The sequence below is a fragment of the Balaenoptera musculus genome, chromosome 3 (assembly GCF_009873245.2).
Source record: "Balaenoptera musculus isolate JJ_BM4_2016_0621 chromosome 3, mBalMus1.pri.v3, whole genome shotgun sequence".
NCBI classification, from domain to species: Eukaryota; Metazoa; Chordata; class Mammalia; order Artiodactyla; family Balaenopteridae; genus Balaenoptera; species Balaenoptera musculus.
In genome coordinates, this window is record NC_045787.1 from 166,502,887 (window position 1) to 166,527,779 (window position 24,893).

The window sequence follows — 24,893 nt, forward strand, 5'->3', positions numbered from 1 at the left end:
GTTCTTCACCTATGGCCTCAGGATGGATTGTGGTGGGAGGAGGGGGTGGAGACGGTGGAAGTTTCTACAGACTTGTGAATTGTCTGCAAAATGTTGTGTCCTGGTGTTTCTGGTGGGGAGAGCAGCTGTGCTTCCATGATATTCTCTAAAGGGCATCTGACACTCTGATAGTTAAGAATCTCAATTCAGAATCTTCTGGGGGCAGGCAGATAGAAAAGCATCTGCTTCCTACTCCTCTTGCCTCTATCCCTAAATGCATGACCATGATTTGTCCCCAGCTTCTGTCTCCTGGCCCCTGCTGACCCCTCCTTACAGCCTCCTCTTGGGGCATGGAGGCAGTGGGTAGGTAGGAAGGGGGTCTAGGTACTCATCCAATGTGTAATTCTAACTAACCATGGGACCTTGGCAAGTCCCAGTCTCCATCATGGAGGACTCTGGGTGGCAAAGGACAAAATGTTCAACTCTAGCTGGCTGGAATGACAAAAGGATAATCAGCATATATACCTTTGAAGTTAGCCTGCTGCAGGTATGGCTGGATCTAGGCTTCAAATGATGTCACCAGGGCCAGGTTCCCTCCATCCCTCTGGTCAGCCTCATGGGTAGGAGGTGGCTGCCAGCAGCATTAGGCTTCTAGCCTTCCAAGTAGAAAAGTATACACTAAAGCTCCAAGAGCACATGAAAAGATGCTCAACATCATTAATCATTAGGGAAATGCAAATCAAAGCCACGAATATCATTTCACACCCACTAAGTTGGCCATAATATTTTTTAAAGGCAGTAGATAAGTGCTGATGAGAATATGGAGAAATTGGAACCCTTGTGATTTGCTGGTAGGAACATAAAATGGTACCGCTGTGGTGGAAAAGAGTTTACTGGTTCCTTAACAAGTTAAACATAGGATCACCATGTGATCCATCAGTTCCACTCCTAGACATATACCCCAAAGAATTGAAAACAGGTGTTCAAACAAATATGCATACAGAAATGTTCATAGCAGCACTCTTGATAAGAACCAAAAGGTGGAAACAACCTAAATGTCCATCGATGGCTAAACAAAAGTGGTGCATCCATACAATGGAATATTATTCCTCCTTAAAAAGGAATGACGCTCTGACACATGATACAATATGGATGAAGCTTGAAAATATTACACTCAGTGAAAATCCAGACAGTAAAGGCACATATTCTATGATTTCACTTATATGAAATGTCTAGAACAGGCAAATCCACATAAGGGCAAAAGCAGATTAGTGGTTGCTAGGGGCTGAGAGGAGGGAATGGGGAGTGACTACTAATGGGTATAGGGTTTCCTTTTGGGGTGAAGGATATGTCTTGGAAAACTAGATAGAAGTGATGGTTACACAACACTGGGAAGGTTCTAGATGCCCCTGAATCATACGCTGAAATATGGTTCATGGTTAGTTTTACGTTATGTGAATTTTACCTCAATTAAAATTTAAGAAAGCTCCCAGAGTCACTCTTGGCTGGTGTTAGGTCATGCCCTCTCTCACCCGCCTCCACCGATCCCAGTAGCGAGAAGGATGCAGCCCTTTGAGTGGCCAGACTTGGGCATGTGCTTCCTCTGTGGAGGGTGGGGAGCCTCACTCTGTGAGTCTGATTGGGGGGACGAGGGAGCAAGTGGGGGTCGAAGTCCTCTCTTAAGCTTGTCATGAGTTGGCATCCTCCCAGAAGGGCTGCCATTTTAAAATTCACACAAAGGTGACTTACTGGAGGGAGCCCTCAGATCAGGGACTGTTGCCAGAAAATAAAAAAGGGAGAATGATACTAGGAGGGAGAACGCAAATGTCCAGTGTAGTGCCCTTTTCTGGGGAAATGCCTTGTTGCACATAGTTTTGGTCTGCTCCAAAACCATGCATGGCTCCCCACTGCCTATGGGATAAGAGACAAGTGCCTCAGTGTGACATTCAAGCTCTGCTCTGAGTTGAAGTTAATCTGGGGTAGGTCTCCAACACCCCACTAGGCTCTGCTCCAGCTTGGTCTTATTCGATACTGCTATGAGTGGCTGTGTGTACATTTGTGGCTGGCAGGAAACGGGAAGGTACAGGAAACGTGCTGAAGGTCAGAAAGAGGGTTCCAAAAAAAGTCTCCGAGGGCTGAACCATCTACAAGGTGAAAGGTAGGGGAATTAATACCAAGTCCTCCCTTTGGGTGCAAATAAACTGGACCACTAGAGGGCGATAGAAACCTAATATAGCAGTTCAGTTACAGACCGGAAGCTAGACTCCCCAGGTCCAAAATGTTACTTTTTAGCTGTGGGACTTGTGCCTGGATTTCACTGTTTGTAACATCAGGATAACATGTATCAATCATGCATTCTGCCAAATGCTCAAATTACTATTTGCTTTTTGTTTGTTAAGATCTACTCCCTTTGCTCACACTGATGTATTTAAACAGGAAACATTGGGTCACTTCCAGAAGTCATTTGTCATAGATCAAAAATAACCATAAAACTAGATACAGTAACAACAAAAAGCTGCAGTAACTGCAGCTCAGTGATTTTTTTTTTTTTTTTTTTTTGGCTGCGTTGCGTCTTCCTTGCTGCGCGTGGGCTTTTTCTCTAGTTGCGGCCAGCGGGGGCTACTCTTCCTTGCGGTGCCCGGGCTTCTCATTGCGGTGGCTTCTCTTGTTGCCGAGCACAGGCTCTAGGCAGGCGGGCTTCAGTAGTTGCAGCACGTGGGCTCAGTAGTTGTGGCACTTGGGCCCTAGAGTGCGTGGGCTTCAGTAGTTGTGGTACATGGGCTTAGTTGCTCCACGGCATGTGGGATCTTCCTGGACCAGGGATCAAACCTGTGTCCCCTGCATTGGCAGGTGGATTCTTAACCACTGCACCACCAGGGAAGTCCCATTAACTGCAGCTCAGTGATTCTTAACCCAGTCTGCACATGAGAATCCCCAGCTGATTTTTAAAAAATTTTTATTGAATTATAGTTGATTTGCAATGTTGTGTTAATTTCTGCTGTACAGCAAAGTGATTCAGTTATACATATATATACATTCTTTTAGAAGTTCTTTTCCACCATGGTTTATAACAGGATATTGAATATAATCCCCTGTGCCATATAGTAGGACCATGTTGTTTACCCAGCTGATTTTAAAGAAATGTCAGGGGCAGGGTGGAGATACAGATAACAAACTAGTGGTTACCAGAGGGAAGAGGGGTGGTGGGAGGGCCAAAACAGGTGAAGGGGATAAAGAGGTACCAACTACGAGGTATAAAAAAAAAGTTACAAGGATGTAACGTATAGCACAGAGAATATAGCCAATATTTTGTCATAACCTTATACGAAGTATAATCTATAAAAATATTGAATCACTATGTTGTACATCTGAAACTAATATAATATTGTAAGTCAACTATACCCCAATTTAAAGTCTATACTCCAGACTGATGAAACCAGAATCTCTGAAGGTGGGCCTCGGGCACTGGTATTTTTTGAAGCTCCTTGAGAGACATCAATGAACAGGCAGGCAGGGCCCTGTACCAGGTAAGTCACCTGTCCCAGGGTCTGAACTCTTGGTCTGTTCTCTTGTCATTAGGAAGATAAGAGGGTGGCAGAGAGGAATTTAAGAGATGTGAACACCAAGCCAAGACTTTCTTCTTGAAGGAATTAGAAAGACGAGAAGAGAAATCATCAGGAACTAACCTTCTCACGATGTGATTCGCTATTATTTCATGTCATGCAACAGACATATTTTTTGAGCAGCTACTATGTACCAGGCAGTGTGTTCAGGGTAGGGAGTAGAGTGAGCAACGGGGAGATAGGGGAGGTCTGTGCCTCCCTGTCCCCCTCATCCATGACCTTGTAGATATTTATACAGACTTTGGGCTTTACTTTATTTAACGGCAAATTAAATAAAGTTTATCACTATCATCTATAATTACTTCAGATATTGGAGTTAATAACTGTGGAAGATGGTATATTTTCCAGAATGGCTGCAACCACATCTCCCATTCCACATGTTCTTCTTACAATGTGACCTTTATGCTCCTCTGTGAAGGAGCCCTTGAATGTGGGTGGACTTAATCTATGGTGGAAGTGACTCCATGTGACTTTTGAAGCTAGTTCATCCAAGGCAATGCAGCTATCTCCTGATTTCCTTGGGACACTGACGCTTGGAAGCCAGCCACCATGCTGTGAGGAAGCCCAAGCCACCCTGTGGAGGAGCCCACATGGAGAAGAACCAATAGCTGGCACCAACTTGCTGGTGTGGTGAGTGAGCTGTGTGGGAGAGATTTCTTCGGCCTCAGTAAGTTCACATCATGAGGGGCACAGAGAAGCCGTTTCTGCCAAGTCCTGCCTGAATTGCAGATGCTTGTAACATCGGGATAACGTGTATCAATCATGCATTCTGCCAAATGCTCAAACTACCATTTGCTTTATGTTCTACTTTAAATCTACTCCCTTTGCTCATACTGCAGTAAATAGGAAACATTGTGTCACTTCCAGAAGTCATTTGCCATAGATCAAAAATAACCACAAAACTAGATACAGTAACAACAAAAAGTGTTATTAACTTCAGCTCGGTGATTCTCAACCCAGTCTGCACATGAGAATCCCCAGCTGAACTTAAAAAAGGGGGGGAGGGGGAGGGGGCCCTGTCTTACTCCAGACTAATGAAACCAGAATCTCTGAAGGTCCAACAACTGGGTCCCAACAATAAATGATTAGTGTTGTTCTAAGTCACTCAGTTTAGGGTGATTTGTTATATAGCAAATGACAACCAGAGCAATATTGTGCACAATGCCACCTTCTAACTTACTATCTAAACATTCTTCATTCCTCCAGAAGAAATCAGAATTCACCTTCCATGCAATTCAAGTCTCAGTTTCAATCTCCTCCCTGCCCCGCCCCCACCACCACCAGGAAGTCTTCCCTGATATCCTTATTCAGCAAACGTGTACAGATGCTCTTGTGGGGGAGGCTGCTAGTAGGCACTAAGTTAAGACACGGGGTGGCAGATATGTAGCTCTGGACTCTCGGTGGGTCCCTGGCTCTGCCATATACTCAGCATGGGACTTTGGGTAACTCACCTCCTCTGAGCCTCAGTTTCCTCACCTGTGAGGGGCAACGACACTTACCTCTTACAATTGTCAGGATGAAATGAGTTTAAAATTCATCCTCTGGAGCTTGTGTACAGCAGGTGTTGGCTAGGACATGGCCATACTAATGACAAAATGAAGCAGCCTTCTGTTTACCTCCAGAGGAAGGAAAAGAGTGGTTCAATTTTAGGCAAAGGATGCATTTTTAACATTTTTACTTTTTATTATAGAAATGTCCCACATGCAGAAAAGTATAGAGACCAGTTTAATGAAATCCCATATGCCCATCACTTAGATTGAACAATTCTTAACATTTGCCATATTTGCATTGTCTAGTTTTTAAATTAATGTATTTTAAAGGCGATTAGCCTGGTGGCATTTCACCCCTATGCAGCTTTAAAAAATAAGGCCATTTTCCTACACAACCATAATTCCATGATCACACCTAACAAAATACAAGTTTAAACATAATCCAATATAATTCAAGTTCAAATGTCCCCAGTTGACACAGCTGGTTTGTTCAAAGCCAAGATCCAATGAAGTACCCAACATTGCATTTGGTTGTGACACCATCTCTTTGAACTCTGGGCGGTCCTCATTTCTTTCCTCCCATCCTGTTGACTCCAGAAAGCCAGGCTGTTGAGAGTTCCGCCTTCTGGATTTGTCTGATTGCTTCTCATAGTGTCATCTGCCATGTGCCTCTATCCTTTGTGTTTCTTCGGTAAACTGGAACTAGAGGTGTGATTCAAGTTAAACTTTTGGGGCATGAACACTTTTTTGGTGCTGTGTATTTCCCATTGCACCTAGTAGGAACTTGTCATCTGCTTGTCCCACTGCCCTGCTGCTAAAAGTCACTGAACAAAGGTGGCAACGGTATGATGCTTCCATTGGAAAGTTATTTTTTCCCTCTTTGCATCTAGCAGGCAATCTATGAGGAGATCATTGGTGGACATGATACTATCCAGTCTCCCATGAACCTTTCAGTTAATCGTTTTAGCATCCATTGATGACTCGTCTGCGATGATTAGTTCATTAGGGGTTTCAAAACAGTGATTTTTCTGTCATCCCTTTAACATTATTTGTTGGCATTTTTCTGCAAAAAGGGCTTTCTTCCCTCATCAGCTGGAGCTGATTTCATGCTGTAAAGGCTTGGTAAGTGAGGAGTTCATACAATTGTCACCTTCGAAGGTGACAAATGTGCTTTGTTGTTTTAATATCACTATGGACTCATGTATATTTGTATGTTCACAGAGTTAAATGGTCCTTTTTTTATTGTGGTAAAAACATATACAACATAACATTTGCCATTTTAACCGTTTTTAAGTGCACAGTTTTGTGGTATTAAGTACATTCACACTGTTTGGCAACCGTCCTCACCATCATCTCCAGAACTTTCTCATCTTCGCAAACTGAAACTCTGTCCCCATGAAACACTGACTCCCCATCCCCCTCCCCCAGCCCCTGGCCCCCACCATCTACTTTCTGTCTCTATGAATTTGACTCCTCTAGGGGCCTCATGTGAGTGGAATCAGACAGTATTCGTCCTTTTGTGTCTGGCTTATTTCACTGATGATCTCAAGGATCATCCATGTTGTAGCACATGCCAGAATTTCCTTACTTTTTTTTTTTTTTTATAAATTTAATTAATTAATTAATTTATTTATGGCTGTGTTGGGTCTTCGTTTCTGTGCGAGGGCTTTCTCTAGTTGCGGCGAGCGGGGGCCACTCTTCATCGCGGTGCGCGGGCCTCATCGCGGCCTCTCTTGTTGCAGAGCAGAGGCTCCAGACGCGCAGGCTCAGTAGTTGTGGCTCACGGGCTTAGTTGCTCCGCGGCATGTGGGATCTTCCCAGACCAAGGCTCGAACCCGTGTCCCCTGCATTGGCAGGCAGATTCTCAACCACTGCGCCACCAGGGAAGCCCCTCCTTACTTTCTGAGGCTGAATAATATTCCATTGTATGGATAGACCACATTTTGTTTGTTCATTCATTGATGGGCACTTGGGTTGTTTCCCCATTATCCTTTCTAATGCTCAAAAAGTTAACACCTGATCTAGTCGGAGCTCCAGGGAGGTAGTTTTGAAAACCCCCAACAATTCAGAATCTTATCTAAGGATAATTTCCAGATAGATGAGTAAGAGGGAGGAGGCTGAGTTCCTGAAGCTTTTCTTTGCAACAACTGTAGCTTAAAGGTTCTTCACTGCATGCTTCCTTCAGAGACAAATTGCTGCACCACCCCACCCCCAGCTGGCCACACACCCAGTTTCTGATTCCATAAATCAAGAGAAACCAGAAATTGCATTTCTAACAAAGTTCCCGGAGATGCTGAACCTCCTGGTTCAAGGACCACTTAGAACCACTGATCCACTTACATCGAGTTACAGGATTAAAAAAAAAAAAAAAATTAAAGTTGCTGCTGGGACTTCCCTGGCAGAGCAGTGGTTAAGACTCCACGCTTCCACTGCCGGCAGCACGGGCTAGGAGAACTAAGATCCCACATGCCACGGCGCGGCCACAGAAAAACAAAACAAAACAAAACAAAAACAAATAAATAAACAAAATATAGATGGTGATTGGGTATAATTATGAAGAGTATCTAAAAAAAAAGTTATTTTCTCAGCATGACCTCCACCCTCCCCTCTCCCCCCACGAACCAGCTTGCCCCGCCCTAGATTAAAAAGTACGGTGTTACTATGTATTATGACAGTGATCTGGCCCGCTTCAGAGTTTTTGTCTGGACTTATTTCTATCCCAAAATAACTGATTTTCTGGCGCTGTTCTTCAGCGCAAAGCACGGGCCACACCACCTAATGAATACTTACTTGCCTGACACAAATGAGAAGTGGAGGGGGGAAAAAAGCCAAACAAACAAAAAACCCTGATTTCTATTTATAAGAAGGATTTAAAATAACTGCACAAGGGACCCCAAATCGTAGGTAGAAGTCCTAAGGTCCAAGAGACAAGTGGCTTACAGGATCCTGAAAAAGATGGGGCGATATGTTTACGTTCGATATAAACAGTTTACAAGTCGCGGTATATTATCATGGGTAAATTAAAAAACGGTTTTTGGAGGGATTAGCATGATAAATCTCGTGGATAAAATGAGAACTTCTCTGTTAGGTCAATGCAGCAGATTTTAGATTTGTATCGTTTAGATTACCACGTACTAGCATCACACCGTGATGGTCCCCATTCTATAGACGCAAACTGAGATTCAGGGTAAGAAGGGAGTTGACCATGATACAGATCCAGGATTGGAAAATTAATCTGCAGTTCCAGAGCCCAGGTCTCATTCCATAACACAGCAGCAACACGTGGCTAGGAAACAAAAGTGTCCCTGGGGATTCCTCCCTACCGGGGAGGTTCGGGCCCGGGGGAGGCTCAGCCCCGGGAGGCTCCGGTCACTGGGCAGCGCCCCCTGCGGGCCACAGTGCGCAGGCGCGGCGCTCCCGTCCCGCCTCCGCCCCCGCCCCCCTCCACGTGCGGCGCACACCTCGCGCTCCCCTCTGCGGGGCTCGCCTCGCGCCTCCCTCCCTCCCTCCTCCCGCCCCTCCGGTCCGTGCCTCCCATTGGCTGCGGTCTTCGTCCCTCCGACCGCAGCCCGGCAGGCCCCCGCCAGGCCGGAAGTCCCGCCCCACAAGTCGCCGTCCGCATCGTCGACTGGCCTAGGCAGCTGTCAGTCCGGGCAGCGGGCCCGAGTCGGCGGCGGGGGCCCGCAGTCGGTGCGCGACCCGGGTTGGCGGTGGTTTCCGGTTCCGCGGGGCTGGCGGGCGGGCGGGCGGCCGGGAGCGGCGGCGGCGGCGGCGCCTGACAGACAATGAGGGCGGCGCGGCGGCGCTGAGCGGCGGCAGCGGCGGCGAGCGACGCGGGGCCCGGGGGCGGGGCGGGGAGCCAGCCATGGACAATCAGGTGAGGAACGGCCGCGCCGCCCCAGCGCAGCCCGCGCCGCCCGCCCGGCCCCCTCCCTCCTTCCCTCTCTCCCTCCCTTACCCGCCCGCCCGGCCGGGCCCGACCCTCCTCGGTCCCGGCCTCCCCGCCCCCGCTTGGCGCCCGCCCGCCCAGCTTTGTGCGCGCCCGCAGCTCCCCGGGCCTTTATGTGGGGCGGGGGCGCCCCTCCCCCATCCGCCACCCCCGCCGGGTCAGAGCGCCTCGGACCCCCCTGGGAACCCCGGTCCCCTGCTGCCCAGAGTCCCCTGGGAAGCCCCTCGGAACCCCGGTCTGGCCCACATCCCCGTGAGACACCCCCGTGATCTCCACTTCAGCCCAGAACGCTCTGGGACGCTCCTCGGGACCCCGGCCTGGCCCACCTCCCCCTGGGACGCCCCTTGTGACCCCAGTCCGACCCAGAGCCCCCTGGGACATCCCTCGGGATCCCGGCACAGTCCTGAGTCCCCAGGGGCCCCTTAGATTCTTCTGATCCGGCCTGTACCTCCTTTCCTGTCTGAATCCAGGGCCAGTCGGTGTCTCCTGCCCCCTCTGGCTCCTTGGCCCTGAATTCTCTCAAACTCCCGGCATTAAACCTTTGCTGGGGTTTGAGTTCCCCACAACTCTTGGGGCCTTGGTCTGCAGCCTTCTCCTTTCTTGAACCCAGGCCCACGCTGACCTCTCTCCCCTCTGGTCCTGCCCTTGCCTCAGCCTGAGCATCTGTTCCTCCTCAAACCCTGGCAGGGTCCCGGGTCTTTTCCCACCAGGATCCAGGCCTGCATTGAGTGGCCCCCTTTTTTGGACCTGGGCTTTCTTCTTCAGATGCCTTTGACCCACCCTGCTGCTCAGCCCCCTCTGCTTTCAGGCCCTGATCACTCTCCCTTGGACCGCAGGGCCCCAAAGGTCTGTCTCTTCACCTCAGACCCTCTTTGACCAGGTCCAGGGACCATTTCTGCTCGGACCTGGAGCCTCCACCCCCTTCAGACACCAGATGCCTCACTTCCCTCAGTTCGGGCCCTCTTTGCCCCTGTGACTCTGATTTACGCTTCCCCACGTTGTCCCCCAGTCCACGTCTCTCTCTGGTTCCTCTAACCACAGTCGTCCTCCCTGCAGAGACCTGCAGTCTCTCCTGAACCCATGTGTCTCTCTCCTTACGTTCAGGGTCGCCCACTTCCTCCTAGCATCTCCTAGTCTGATGCCGTGACTTTGACCCACTACCCTCTCCCCCTAGCACACCCCATTTTCTCTGCCTTCCCCAGCATCTTGGAGCCTCCACCGAGAACCTTGCTGCAAACCTAGGGTGTTCCCTAGCCTCCCTAAACTCTCCCCATGGCCCCTTTCCCTTCTATCTGGAAACCCTGAGCCAGTCCTGGCGAACCCAAGGCTGTTCTCCTCTTCAGTACCCAAGCCCCTTCCCCCTCCCCAAGCCCAGGATCATTGTGACCCCTGACATAGGATCATTTATTTCTTCACCCTCCCCTGCTGCCCCAGCCTTCCAGGGGCTCGAAGCCAGGAGAGGCAGTGTGGGGCAGTGGGGCTGGCAGCTGAAATCCCCGCCGTTAATGAGGGCAGGTTGGGGCATCCCTGGCTGCCGGCGCCACTCAGGCAGCTCTGGCTCGTAAGGTGCTGTGTGGCCGTCGGGTTTCAGGGGTGGGGGGCGGGAGACCACCCCCCCTGCCCATCCCAGCCGCCTGGTGGCCCAGGATCACTGAGGCCTGTGCTTGGGGGCACCCTCTCACCGCGATTTCCTTTCAGCCTTGGTGTTGTACCTCTTTCTTGAGAAGTAAGGAATAGTTCATGACAGCTGTATGGGGGATTTCTGCAGAGCGGTGTGAGTTCATTTCCCTTGAAGGGACAGAGCTCGTTGCCTCTGATCTGTATTGAGTTAAGAAACAAAACAAAATAAACCTTCAGTGTCCACTTTCAAGGAAGCCGGCCCCTGGGGAAGTCTTGCTGGGCACCCTGTGGGCGTGGAGCATGGCTCCTGCCCCGTTCCCACCCCCCCCCCCCGCCGGGCCCCCCGGGGAGACGTCTCGGGCCCAGGTGTGTCGATTCCCCTTGTGCTATGTGGCACCCTGGCTGGTTGGGTGGCTGTCATCTGTGTGAGCGGAGCGGTGAGAAGGGGCGGTGTTCTGGGTCGGTGACAGAGGGAGACAGCGGTCCTGCTGGGGGTGCGGGGAGCAGGCGAGCACCTTGGGCCAAAGAGAGGGACCTCGCCACTGCCCAGCGCGGCAGCAGCTAGCACTTGGTGGCTATTTAAACTTAAAAGTACGAGAACGAAAAAGTCAGTTCCTCAGTTGCACCACCCACATTTTAAGTGCCCAGGAACCACCACTCCTGAGGTTCCAGCCACCTCATTGGGCAGCACGGAGAGGCGACCTTTCCATCAGGGTAGAAGGTTCCACTCGACAGCGCTGGTCTGGATCCTTGCACACGTATTGACAAGTGAAACCGGTCCCAGAGGGAAGCTTGAGCCACCCCGGAGTCTGACTCTCCATCCCTAGCTGTGTTCTCATGCAAATCTGGAAGAGGCCCAGGAGCTCTGTCCCTTCCTTAGGGGGCAGCAGCGCCTGGGGAGGCAGGAGAGAAGAGGCCGGGAAAATGCTGTGAATCCAGCAGAGTCGGCCTTCTCTGCCTCCCCCGTGATGCCCCAAACCTGTGAATGCCTCAGTGTGATGGGAAACAGGGGGGCTCCCCGCCCCCCCACCCCAGGCCCGCTTGCTCTGGGAGACTTTGGTTCTCTTGACCTTCCTGTTGTATTCTCTAGAACTTTCAGGCGCAGCTGAGAAGGGGGATTCTGCATTTGGCTCTGGGCTTCCAGGAAAATGTCATTCTGGTACCCTTTGCCTTGACCACACCCCCACCTGTTTGATCCCTTGACCTGTAGCCTGTACTTACACGTCTGTCGTCTGCGGGATTTGTATTTTTTTAGGGGGGACGTGGTGATGTATTTTGGGGGGGCAGGTCTTTGCTCACGCAGGGGTCATGGCTGGGAGGCATGTGATTTATCTCCAAGGATGGTGGGGAAGGAATGGGCGTGGTTACAGACTGAGCAGATGCTGAAAAGATGGAAAGCAGGCTGGGAAGGGAGCCTCGGGGGGCGGGAGGTTGCCTAGGGAGCTAGAAGTGGTATCAGCGTCTGGGGAGTCCTGTTCCCCAAAGGACCAGGGAGTCCTCCCTTCACAAAAGCATTGGGCCTGGCTGCGAGGTGGGCGGCCGACCCGCTGAGCCACATGGTTGAACTGACGCTGACTCTTCAGCTCCTAAGTTTGGATTTGGGAACAGCTGCCTGTGACCATACTCTGCTGTTGCAGAAGGGAGGTTTGTTTCTCACGGGGAAGGCCCATTTCACGGATGTGCAAACGCAGGCCCAGGACAGCCCTGCAAGGAGTCGAGGCCTGGTGGGATGCTTAGGGAGCGCTCGCTCTTCCCCCAGACCTTGCACAGAGAACCTCAGGACTGTGCAGAGTGCTAATGAGAGGGTGATGGGGTCCTCCCCCACCTGGCTCTGAAGCTGTCACCCAGCAGGTCGATGCCAGGTTTTAAAGTTGTGAAGCATGTTGTAAAGTGCTTGAGAGCGGGGACCAGAGTCCTGCTCCCCTTTGTGTCCCTTGTAGTTTGTAATGCGAAGATTTGCACATAGCTTCGCCAACTGTTGGTTAAATAAAAGTGACTAGGAATCACTGCCTTTGTCACCAGGCCCACCTGGCCTGGTGACAGATGCCTTTATTGGGCTTGTTCGTGTTCCAAATCTCCCAAGACTGCTCCCTGGAGAACTCTGGGGATGGCCGACGCATCATCTACATGTCTGTGTGCATTTCCTACATATTTAATGCATATCCTGTCCCAGGCCTCCCTGGTGGGCTGGTAGGGGTGAGGCTTCCCAGCAGCCCGACAGCCCTAAAGATTGTGGGTGTATCTGCACATCCGCACGGTCTGCACACTTACCTTAGAGAGTTTCCAGAGGCACATTCATTGAGCCCCTTCTTGTCCCTTTGTCATTAACCTGGTGCCCTGGGTCAGAGAAATGAGGCCGGACGGAGCCCTAAGGGAGTGCAGGACCAGGGCCTCCTGCGGCTGTCGTGAGAGGTCCCAGCCTCCGGGCAGGCAGTCCCCACTTGAGAGGATTGTCTCAGAGGGACGGCCGTCCTCTCCCTGTCCTGTGCTCTGATTCAGTGGCCGCTCCCGGGAGCCCCCCGCTGGGTCTAGAGGGAGAAAGTTCTGTGAAGAGCGCTTTCTTTGGGCTTGTGTGGCCGCCGCTCTGTGGGCCCAGCCCCTGTCCCCCTTTGTGGGTGTGTGGACCATGTTGCCAGTGACCTTCCTGGGTGTCATCAGACTTGGCAAAATCGTCCCAGGCTGATGAGGGAAAAGACCCCTGGGTGCTTCCTCCTCCTGGGAGGGGAGGGGATTGCGCATCTGAGGGAATTAGCTGCGGTAGTCAGACTCCAGGCGTAATTAGGCCACTTGGTAAAGTGGGAATTCCTGGGGCGGGGGGACTGGGGTGGGGGGCATCTGGTAAAGAGAATTCCCACCAGAAGATCTGGGGAAATCTTACAGATACACTTGCTGAAGACCTGTCTGCTGGGGCCGGGCTGAGGGCAGGGTTCGAGGGATGCGGGAAGGATCCGGGGAAGCGAGGGCTGTGAGGCCGGCGGGGCTGTTGACACCAGGCTGGCTCTCTCTCTGCTGGGTGGGACCTCCCCTTCCACACCTGGAGGGATCTGTGCTGGCTGATCCGTCTGCCTGGCTCGCAGGACTTAGGATTCTGGCCCTTGGGTTCCAACTGCCCGCTGCCAGTTGGCCTGGAGCGAGGGCAGTGCCCAGCGGAGGCCCTCAGCCCAAGCTTAACTGTCCCCAGATGGCCCTGGGAGCCCTCGTGCCACTCCATCTCATCTCAGGTCTTAGGGATGATTTCCCGGAGGTAGAATAGTTAACCCTTTCTGGGGGCAGGCCTGGAAAGTGCCCCTTTGTTCTGGGCTTTTGTGGGGGCAGTGGGTGGCGAAGTGGCCCCCAAGATGCTGGGACGTGGCAGTGACCAAGGCCGGGCCCTCTGGAGGCTCTGCGAGGGGCCTCCCAGCAGCCGCGGGGCAGGTGAGGGGCGTCACTCCAGGCAATGTGGGCTTTTTTTTTTTAAATTTATTAGTTTTCCTTTTTTCTTTCTTTTTTCTTTTTAATTTATTAGTTTTCCTTTTTTCTTTTTTTTTTTTTTTGGCTGCATCGGGTCTTCGTTGTTGGACACAGGCTTTCTCTAGTTGCGGTGAGCAGGGGGGCTACTCTTCGTTGCGGTGCGTGGGCTTCTCATTGCCGTGGCTTCTCTCGTTGCGGAGCACGGGCTGTAGGTGCATGGGCTTCAATAGTTGTGGCACATGGGCTCGGTAGTTGTGGCTCTTGGGCTCTAGAGCCCAGGCTCAGTAGTTGTGGCGCACGGGCTCAGTTGCTCTGTGGCATGTGGGATCCTCTTGGACCAGGGCTTGAACCCGTGTCCCCTGCGTTGGCAGGCGGATTCTTAACCACTGTGCCACCAGGGAAGTCCAGCTCGGGCTTATTAATCCAGCCAGCAGCGAGCCTCTCCAGCAGGCGCCCTTCCTGGAGAAGCAGCTGACTGATCTGCTTCAGTTCTCCAGTTCTGCTGGCCGGGGAAGGAGTCCAGGTGGAGTAAGGAAGGAGGGGGCAGAGCCCGCAGAGGTGGAATTGTCGGAGGTGGAATTACCGTGACTCGCCGAGTCGGAGTAGTTGGCTGGGGCTCAGCTTTGCTTGCCTTCGCTTCAGCGTAGCTTGAGTGTCCTACGGAATCAATGATTTCTTTTCTAATATAGTGTCCCCAAATCTGTGATATTCCACCATCTTTACTTCTTAGAAGATTCCAGCATTCAGGGGAGACTTCTCCTGGGTGCACCGGCGTATGCAGTCATTGGCACCTGGGGTCTGGGGGTGTCGGGGCTGAGGCTGGCGCCGGCCCCTGAGGCAGAGATGCCGCCTGGGCGGAGCTTTGGGCACGGCCTGCCGGCTGCAAAGATTACCCATCGCGCTTCAGAACCTTCCTGTTTACTTTGGCCTCTGGAGCGTCTTTTTGGCGCTTCCATTTTCCCCCTCGGATGGAACTGTGGTCTTCCCTTCTTTCACAATCACTGCTCTGCCGGGCTTGCTCATGTGCCCTGGGTAGGAACCCCACGTGATGAGAAATGCTGGGAAGGCAGCTGGGGTTGGAGCAGGGTTGTTAATCTCCGGATTGGTGAACAGCAGAATCTGAGGGGGCATCTCATCACCTAGGAGTTAACTCGAAAGTATTGATACCAGAAGCCATTCACCAGTGTCCTGTTGTCATTGTGGATTATGTGGATCTGGTTTCCCATAATCCAGGGATTGTTTCCCGACTCCTCAGTGTGAAAACAGGTCAGAGAGAAAGGCAGAGTTTGTTACACACCCGTAAGTGTATGGGGCCATTATGGCCTATTTGGGATCATGTAAATATTGTTGGGGTTTGTTTATCTTGAACGTTGTCCATAAGCAGCGTTCTGCGGATAGAAGCTTGTGGTTGATTCGAGCATGACTTGTTTATCCAGACGTCCAGGCCTTTTTTCCAGTTGTCAGGGGGGTATTTCCCCCCAAATGTCCCCATCCTCCCACCCCTGCTCCACCCAGCCGGCCTCCATGGGCATCATCACAGCCACCCAGCTGCCCGGGTCGCCTGTCTCTCCTTCTGCATCCGCCCTTGGGTCCTCCCAGTTCTCCTGTTTCAGGCTCCTTTTCCAGCCACTCCCTCTGGTTGCCTCCCAGCAGGCTTGTTGTTGTTGGTCTGTCTGTCCTTTTTTGCCTTCAGCCCAGACTGTACACAGTTGCTGGGGGTGCTTTATCACTTAGATGCTGTTTCCTCCAATCCGTCATCTGCGTACGTCATCTGCGTACGGTTGGCTGTCATTTCTCTAGTGTGGAATCTCAATGCTCCATCCTGATCCCCACCCCTCCCCCCAGTGGACCGGTCCCGGGGGTCTCTGCTCTTTTCCCAAGCAGCCCCACAGGGACTGTCGTCCTGTGCCGGTGGGGTGGCGGTCTCCTGCCCTGTTCTTACACCACCGGGACTGTCATCCTGGGCCGGCAGGGGAGGGGCTCCTGCCCTGTTTCTACAGTTGTCCCCCGCCAGTCCCTGCGTCAGGACCACCCCATCCTTATCTGTCACCGTGGCCCTTCCCTCTTGGAACGCACCGCTTAGAGCTCACTGATCTAGGAAGCCTCTCTGGTTTAATCCAGTGTTGAAGCCTCGTGCAGCGTGATGCCAGGATAGAGGTTAAAAGGACGGATGGGATGTGGCCCTGGGGGAGACAGCAGTGAACAGTCAGGAGCAGGGTCGGGATGAAGCAGCACAGCGGAGTTGGTTGTACACAAACTGCTGTGGAGACCAGGGTCTGGTTGGTTTCCGGTGTGGATCTATCAGAAGGGGCTCTGGAGAGAGTAGCACTTGAGCCAGGGCTTAAGGGACAAGTGGAATTTCAATCAGAGAGAAGTGAGTTAGGGCCCCCCCCGCTGCAGGCTGGAAGGAGCAGAGGTGGATGGGAGTGGACGTTCCCGCTATGTTTGGGGATGGCTGGTGTCTGACTGAGCTGGGATGCAGGGTGTGTGCGTTTTCCTGTGCTTCCTCGGTTCTCAGCCTCTAAGGCCTGCCCAGAACCTAGCAGCAGCTTCTTTGTGCGCGAGCACGTGTGTGTGCGTGCATGGGGGACTGCAGCACGGGAAACTTGCACGGCTCTGCGACATACTCTCTGATCTCGGGTGAAAGCATGGTAAACGAGGAGTACCCCAGGCTTGAGGAAGCACAGGTGGGAGATGGGAGGTATGCTGAGCCCTGCGGACTCGATTCTGACCGAGAGCGGCGGGTCCTGCTTTCCCGGCAGTGACCGAGCAGCAAGGGGTGGAAGAGTGGGGAGTACGCCGGTGGTGGGTCTGAATGGGGTTTTGGAACCCAGAGAAGAGGCAGGTCCTGGAGGGACTGTGGCCCCAGGGGTGCCTGGGGTCCGGTGGTGAGAAAGAGAGTGCAGAGGGAGGTTTCTGGTCTGGGCCTGGGCTGGTGAGCCCGACGGGAGTTTCCTTCCGGATGCGTGGGATCCAGGCCACTGGCCCGCTTGTCCCTGGTTATCTCAATACTTAGGAGCAAGTGTCCACTTGGCGTCTGCTTTCTTTGTAACGTTCTTGATTTTGATACTAGGTGTCAGGCTATATCTCTATGAAATCCAGAGAGGGTTTTAACAGGCCAGAGCGGATGTGTACAGTGGGTCCCTGTCGGCAGTTTCAGCTGGCCTCGCTGGTGCAAGTTCTGTGAAGGGTCGGGGCTGCCTGCTTAGTGTGTGTGTGTGGCGGGGGGCCGGCACGAGCTGCTTCCTGTGTCAGGCGAGTGGCCAACCTGTGTGTGAGGAGGGCAGCCTGGCTGCCGAGGCCGCGGGTCCACCTGCACCTGTCCCCAGCTGGCTTCACGCTTGCCCCGCATTCTCACTGTGAACCACTGTTCTGCTTTGAAAACAAAGCCAGCGTTTGTGCAGGTGACTCGGGTGACCCCAGGGGTCTCTGTTTTCCAGGAGGCACTCTGTGGGATGATGGAGAATGAAAATGCTTTAATCAAGGACAGCAGGATGGCACACTGGCCAAGGGAGTGGCCTTTGGGTGACACACACACACCTGGGCCTGAATCTCCCTACAACTCAGCCACGTCGTGTGTGCCACTCAACAGCTCACTCTTGGAGCCTTGGTTGCCTCATTCGTAGAACGAGGTACAGTCTGCCCTCCGGATCCGTGGGTTCTGCATCCGCACATTCAATCAGTTGTGGATCGAAAATATTGGGGAAAACGATTCCCGAAAGTGCCAGTAAGCAACCCTTGAATTTGCTGTGCCCCAGCCACTATTTACGTAGTACTTACATGTGGTTACAACTATTTACCTAGCATTTACGTTGTACGAGGTATTATAGGTAACCTAGAGATGATTTAAAGTATGCAGGAGGATATCCGTAGGTTACATGTAAGTGCTAAGCCTTTTTACCTAAGGAACTTGAGCGTCCGTGGATTTTTGGTATCCTCGGGTCCTGGAAGCAATCCCACATGGGTACTGAGGGGCGACTGCAGTGGCACCACGGGTCACGCTGTTGTTTTCCAGGAGATCTTGGTGAGGGTTGCTACTCCGGGCAGGGAGCCACTTGCAGTGAGCCAGCGCAAGAGGAGAGCAGGCAAACTGCTAGCAAGATGATGTCTGATCGTGGAGACTGCTGAGAAGACAGTGTCATAAAGAGCCATGGGGTGGTGGTGGGTGCTTTCAGGTTGGGTGGTCAGGGAGGGCTTCTCTGAGGAGGCGACAGTCAAGCCGAGACCTCGGTGACAGGATGGAGCCAGCCGTGGGGAGGCCTGGGGGAGAGCATCCAAGGCGGAGGGAACCACAGGTGCCAAGGCCCTGGGGCAGGGTGGGGAGAAGACGCCGGGGCCCCAGTGGGCTTCCTGGGGAGAGAAGGCATGTACAGCCGTCCCAGGCCCGGTCCACCTGAGCACGTGCAAGCTCTTCCTGCTCCTGTAACCGGCGCTGCCCCTGCCCGGAGTCCCTTCGTTTACGAGCTCTGTAGGCCACGGGGGGCAGGGGGGAGGGGACGGCCTGCAGTACCCTGCCCTGGGCTCTGCGTTGACCCTGTGCCCGCCTCTCTCTCCCTCCAGTGCACTGTCCAGGTCAAGTTAGAGCTGGGACATCGTGCCCAACTACGCAAGAAGCCCACCACGGAGGGGTTCACGCATGACTGGATGGTGTTTGTCCGCGGCCCTGAGCAGTGTGAGATCCAGCACTTCGTGGAGAAGGTGGTCTTCCGGCTGCACGACAGCTTCCCCAAGCCCAAGCGTGGTGAGTGTCCCCACCCTGGCCGCCTGCCCTCTCCCTGGGGAGCAGGTGGCCTGTGCCCCGCCGCCCGAGGCGAGAGCTCCTCCTCCACACAGGGCCTCCACCGTCCCTTCTGCTTCTCCCTCGGCCGCGGACTTGGCTGTAGGGAAAACCCAGCGGAGGTGGTGACAGCATCTTGTGTCATCACTTAGACTCAGGCTCTGAGAAGCTTCCAGAGAATGTAGCCCTGTGGTTGAGGGTGGGAAGAGCGACTTACACCCCCTGGTGAGTAAGCAGGAAGCTGCTTACTGGGCCCACGTTGGAGGAGAGATGCCCTTTAGAGAGCCCGTGGTATGTGGGGCAAAAGCAGAAAAGGCTTGCGTTTCGCCGCTGCCTCCTCCCTGGCTTCACCCCTCAGAGCGCCCGGCCATCTGCGAAGTACAGGGTGACGTGCGGCCCGGCTGTCTGACGGGGCGGAGAGCCGGGAACTCACCCCGGGCGCCGGATCAGAGACCACTTCCTGGGGAGTTTGGAGCGAAGTTGGAGGCGATCTTGGGAGCTCTGTAGGGGCTGGGCGCTGTCTCCTGTTTTTACCATTCGGTCCCCATGTGAAGCCCGGCCCGTCACAGGAGTCTTGTAAATAGTTCTCGAATGGATGCGTTGATAAAGGAACAAAGGACTCTGTGCTCGGAAAGGGCTTCAGGGCTGGGAGAGCCGTTGCTGGGCTGATGCCCCCTCTACCCGCAGTAGGTGGGCCAGGGGGCCGGGGGTCACGCTGTGACAGCACGGAGCCTCGGGTGGAAGCAGGAGCCCGTCCCGGGACCCGCTGGGGGCCTGGGCCTGGGCCTGGGCCGGCAAGTGTCTTACTGTCCAGTGGGGAAGTGACGTGTGTTACAGGAGTAGAAACTCCTGGTTCAGAAGGGAAAGCAGCTCGAGATTCTTTTTCTTCTGGATTCTTCCATCAGCTTTCCGCTGTTCCTTTTCCTTCGTTTCTCCTTTCCTGAGTCTTCAGCTTCTCTCCCTTTTTCATTTTTCCGTCTCTGAGCCTCTTGGAGAGAGCCCATCTGGTTCCTGACAACAGCAGGTATCTGTAAAGCACCTGCTAATAATAATAATAATACATGCCACTTATCAGGCACGTCCTGCTCACAAGCTCTTTTCGTTCACCCCGCGACCCTCTTTTACAGATGGGGAAGCAAGCTCAGGGGGCCAGGTAAGCTGCCTGTGCTTTAAAGCAGGGGTCTATGCGCCGTGGGCTGGATATGCCTGTTTTTATTGGCGCTTGGTCACGCCTGTTCATTCTGGGGGAGCCCGTGGTCGCTGTGCCCGGACGCAGAGCAGAAGCCGGGCTGCCCGCTCCTGGCCCAGGTGCCTGCTTTCCCAGACAGCTGCCACTGCAGTTCCTTCACCACCGCCCTCTCCCGTCTCTCCCTTTCTCTCCAGGAGGGGCCCCACATGGTGACTCCCATCTACCTTTCAGCTGCTTGTTTCATCTTCCTCCCCTCCGGTCCTTAACCAAGCAGCCGCTAGAAGTAACACTCAGAGCGGCCTACGTTTGTCCTGCCCTCGCTCTGTGCTGTGCGACGCGGGGAGCCCCCCAGGATCCCCTCGCATATCTAGATGCGGAAACTGAGGTCCCGAGAGGCCCAGTCACCTGTTTGTGGTCACGAGGAAGCGGCACATTCTCCGAGCTCCCGATGTCTGAAAAATGGGTTTTGCGTGAAGCGCACTCTTTTGAAGTGTCATTTTGCAGGCAGAGTTTCAGTAGCTGAATCGTGCATGTTTGCAAAGTCTGTGCGGCCTGTACACAGAGGGCAGCTGCGTCACGTGTATCGAATGGTAAATGCTCACTCGCCATTTGCTTAGTGGTCAGTGAAAAACGGATCCGGCGAAGCAGCCAGTGAATTTCTTATAGGGCTCCAGCCTCTGAGATTACACTTTTTGTGCTTGGAAAGTATCTTTTACACCAAAATATACACCCGTAACAGAGCCAGCAGAGATGTGCCAGGTGGGATGTTCCCACCTCCCAACTCGTCAGCGGTGGTATCACCCCAGGGGCAACATTTCTAGGCCTTTCTGGGTCGTGTCCTTCCTTAACACCTTAAAGCAGTAGAAGCAAATTTGCTTCTTATCTCTAGATTTTTCACATTAAAATTTGTTTATTAACTTACTAGCGTGAAGGGTTAGACTTTCTCCTAAGTGTCTCCCCCTTTCATCCCCGACAAGTGAGGGGTTTGTGTCTGGCCATATAGTTTGCTGCTGTATCCTAAGTAATACTTAGGTGCTTACTAAGTATTCGTTGAGAGAACGAATGGATCCTTCAATGCTGTCAACTTTGGCCAAGGTCTCCTGACTTTCCATTTAGGAAGAGAAGGGCAGGAGCACCCCGTCTTCCTTGAACCTTATACCCCTCCTTCTAGGAGCTACACTTGACTTTGTTAAGGTTGCTCCGCTCCAGGATTAGAGATTAAGTCTAGAAGTTGGTAGCTGGCAAAGGGCCCTGACCGTACTGACTCTCTCCATTGTCGGGATGGTTGGGATCCTCTGAACTCTGGGCCACTCCAAGGAGAACGCTCAAGGTCATGCCAAGGTCAGATGGGCTCTTTTTATCATCCTTGGTTAAAATTTGGCCCCGTTTACTTCGCTTCATATTTGGCCCTTTGCTTCTCTTCCCATCCTTGCATTGTGTCTTTTTCATCAAAGGTGCTTTGCCTTTTTTCCATCCTCCACATCATTTCATTTATTCAGTGGAGTTTTTTCCCCTTCGAGATACTTCATTCTGGTCTCTTCCTCCTCTAATCAGAACTGGCTCCTCTTTAGTCATCACGCTGGGACTTTCCTTTACTTTTCTCCTGGGGGGATTTACCTAATACCCTTATGTTTTGGTTTATTTTCCTGTTTTACTGGAGTAATTTCTCAAGAAGTTTCCCAGGAGATTAATTACTGAAGCAATTTCCAAAGAAAGGTGTGTGGGGAATAAACTCCTTGACTCCCAGTGTATTTGAAGTGCCCTTGTTCTGTTCCCACACTTGAATGGTAGTCTAGTTGGGTGTAACATTCTAGTTGGAGAATTACTATCACTTAGAGCTTTGAAAGTGTCGCTTCGTTGTCTTCTGAGAAGTCTGATGCTATTGGGTTCTTGTTCTGTTGCAGATGACCTGTTTCTTAGTTTCTTGTTTTGTCTTCAGAAGGACTTAAGATGGTTTTTATGACATTGTTTCTGGGGTCTTTTTTGGTTGTGTGTTTGTTCCTCATGTTGGACATTTGATGTCCTTCATTTTATTTTATTTTTTATTATTATTTTTTAAAATATTTATTTATTTGGCTGTGCTGGGTCTTAGTTGTGGCATGCTGGATCTTCGTTGCTGTGTGAGGGATCTTTGTTGCCACATGTGGGCTCTTTTACCTGTGGCATGCGGGATCTAGTTCCCTGACCAGGGATTGAACTTGGCCCCCTGCATTGGGAGCGTGGAGTCTTAACCACTGGGCCACCATGGAAGTCCCGGTGTCCTTCATTTTAGCTTCTATTTCTTTGACAATTTCTTTCCACCTATTTTTCTTTTTTCGCATTCTAGGATGCTTATTACATAACTTCTCTATGTTTAAGTCTTTTCATCTGTAAAATGGGAACAACTGCATCTGCCTCACAGTGTTGTTGGGAGGATTAAATGAGTTAAATGTATAAAGTGCTGAGAATACTGCCTGGCATACAGTAGGTGCTTTATGAATATTAGCTGCTATTGACATTTGTTTAATCTGCTGAGTTGTTTTTGCACCTTTCACCCTTTAAAAAAAAAAGTCTTTTTGCTCTACATTCTGGGAGATTCCATCGACTTTATTTTCTGGTCTTTCTGTTGAATTAAAAAATTATAAGTACTATATTTGTACTAAGGTCTAAGAGCCCTTTCTTACTCTCTCATTTTCCTTTTTAAAAGTATTTTGTTTTCATTTGTTGAGCAAGTCTTGCATCTGAGGGCATTGACTGTAGGTTTTTGTTTTTGTTTTCCTTTTCCCAAGTTCTCTTGTGGTCCCTAAAGTATTCCTGTTTCTTTGGCCTCTTTTCCTCCAAGTGGGAGCTCTTACCAAGTGCTCTGTTTAGGGCAGGATGGGTTCGCTTTACCAGCGGCTTCTGGTTCGGGACGTGGGTCCCCCGTGACTCGGGGGGTGGGGTGGGGGAAGGTCGCAGGAGGGATCCCCAGGGCTGTTGTTCCAGTCACAGCCGCTCTGTTTGGCTTTTTTTTTTTTTAATAACTGCTTTACTGAGGTATGAGTCACACATGATAAAATTCACCCTTAATGTGTACGACCCACGTGTCTAGTGTGTTCATACAGTGGCTCAACCATCACCTCTCTCATTCCAGAACGTTTTCATCACCCCAAGAAAAACCCCTAGCCACCCGCTCCCCACCGCCGCCCTCCACTGCGCCTGCGGACGCCCCAGCCCAGGCCTCCCGGGGCTCGGGCCCCCCCTGCAGCGCCCATGCCATGTCCCCGACTGCAGCTTCCTCTTCCTGTTTCCTTGCCCGGCGTGCTCTCACCCACTCTCTGCCTTCCAGAAAGTTCTTGACTGCTCACATCGCCTCCCTCCCCGTTACTCTCCCGGCATTATTTGGTTTCCTACTGGCCTCACTTTGCTTGCCACGGGCCCTCAGGTGGGACGGCAGGCAGGCCGGTGGCGTCTGCTCGGTCTCCCACGTCTGGAAGCCTGTACTCTGGCCCCTGTGCCCCGTCTCTGAACGGATAAGGTGGTTTTCAGCCTGGGAGTGCCCGTCCTCCGAGAGGCCTTTGGAGAGAGATTGAGAAATGCACGGCAGGGTCCCTTCCCTGAAGGGGTTTGTCGTCTGGTAGAGAGATGAAGATCAGAGGTGACACGTGTATGTGCAAAGATAACCGCCCTCAGTGGAAGTAAGTGACCTGGGGGTCAGAGGCCGAGGGAAGCCAGGGCTGTCCCTGTGGGAGGGGCCCTGACTCGGGCCTTCATGGCTGAGGGGATTCAGACTGGGGGTGGGCGGGGGGAGATGGACATTGGGGTGGAGGGTGCAGGCAGGTCCCCGGTCCCTCCCTCCTCTGCTGGGGGATCGTGCAGCGAGAACAGGCCATCCTTCCTCTCTGCTTCCTCTTTCCTTCCTGGATGCAGGTTAATTCAGCAAGCAAGCAGGTTCCCGGCCCTGTGCGAGGCCGGGGCACATGAGGCAGACTGCAGGACGCTCACAGTGTGGGGGCTTGGGCACTGGGCGGGCAGGGTTCATGCAGCTGGAGAAACCCCCCCCCGAGTCTGCTCAAACAGGATCGAGAGACTCGGGGAGAGGCGGGCCGTGACTGGCCTCCGTGCCCAGATTTCTTCCTGTCCCTGGACAGACCTCTCACTTCAGTAGATGACCTGACAGAGGTGTGACAGGTGGCCCGCTCAGCGGTATTCGACAGATACGTAGTGAATGTTTCCAAAAGGTCTGGCCATGGTGCTGGCCCTGGGGATGTCACACTGAGTGAACAGGAGCTCGTGTAGGATTGAGGAAGGTGGAGACAGTAAGCACAAGGAGTCCTGAGACCAAGTGATACAGGACGCTCGGGGCCGGAGGAGGGAACCACAGCCTGGAGCTTGATGGGGGATGGGGGTTGCTGCTCAGTGAAAGGGTCCCGGAGGAAGTGGTCTGTGATCTGAGAGGGGCAGCGTGGCAGGGCTGGTGAGAGATGAGCCTGGAGGGGATGGAGCACCGTGCAGGCCCCCTGGAGTGGCTGGAAGTTGGTCCTGAGGGCAGTGGGGAGCCATCAGGGGACACAGATCTGTGATTCAGAGGGGTCCTTCCAGCGGCCCCTGCAGAAGATGCCTGGAAGCAAGCCTGAGGCAGGCCGGCTGGTGAGGGGCTGGAGCGGAGGCTCAGGGCGCCAGGCAGCGGGGTGCAGCCCAGAGATGTTTGGAGGTGGCCTTCACAGCACTTGGTGACAGGCGAGCTGTAGGAGCAGGAGGAGCTGAGGCGTCCTCGGGGCCTCGGGGGAGCGGTGGACGGCTGGGCTCCTGACCTGCAGGACGCTGGGAGCTGCGGATTTCAGAGGGAATGAGGAGG

The 24,893-nt window shown here is 52.7% G+C and overlaps 1 protein-coding gene across 3 annotated transcripts in view; it reads left to right on the top strand.

The window, feature by feature from the left end:
- The window catches only part of MLLT1 (MLLT1 super elongation complex subunit), a 129,753-nt gene that overhangs the window by 58,804 nt on the left and 46,056 nt on the right, over positions 1-24,893 (top strand). For 2 of the 3 annotated variants that reach the window (XM_036846634.1, XM_036846632.1), the window contains exon 2: positions 18,672-18,852. In XM_036846634.1, the coding sequence (XP_036702529.1) occupies positions 18,672-18,852 (181 nt within the window). Of the gene's footprint in view, positions 1-8,845; positions 8,970-18,671; positions 18,853-24,893 lie in introns of those variants that run through there. The other variant, XM_036846633.1, reaches the window with a different exon arrangement.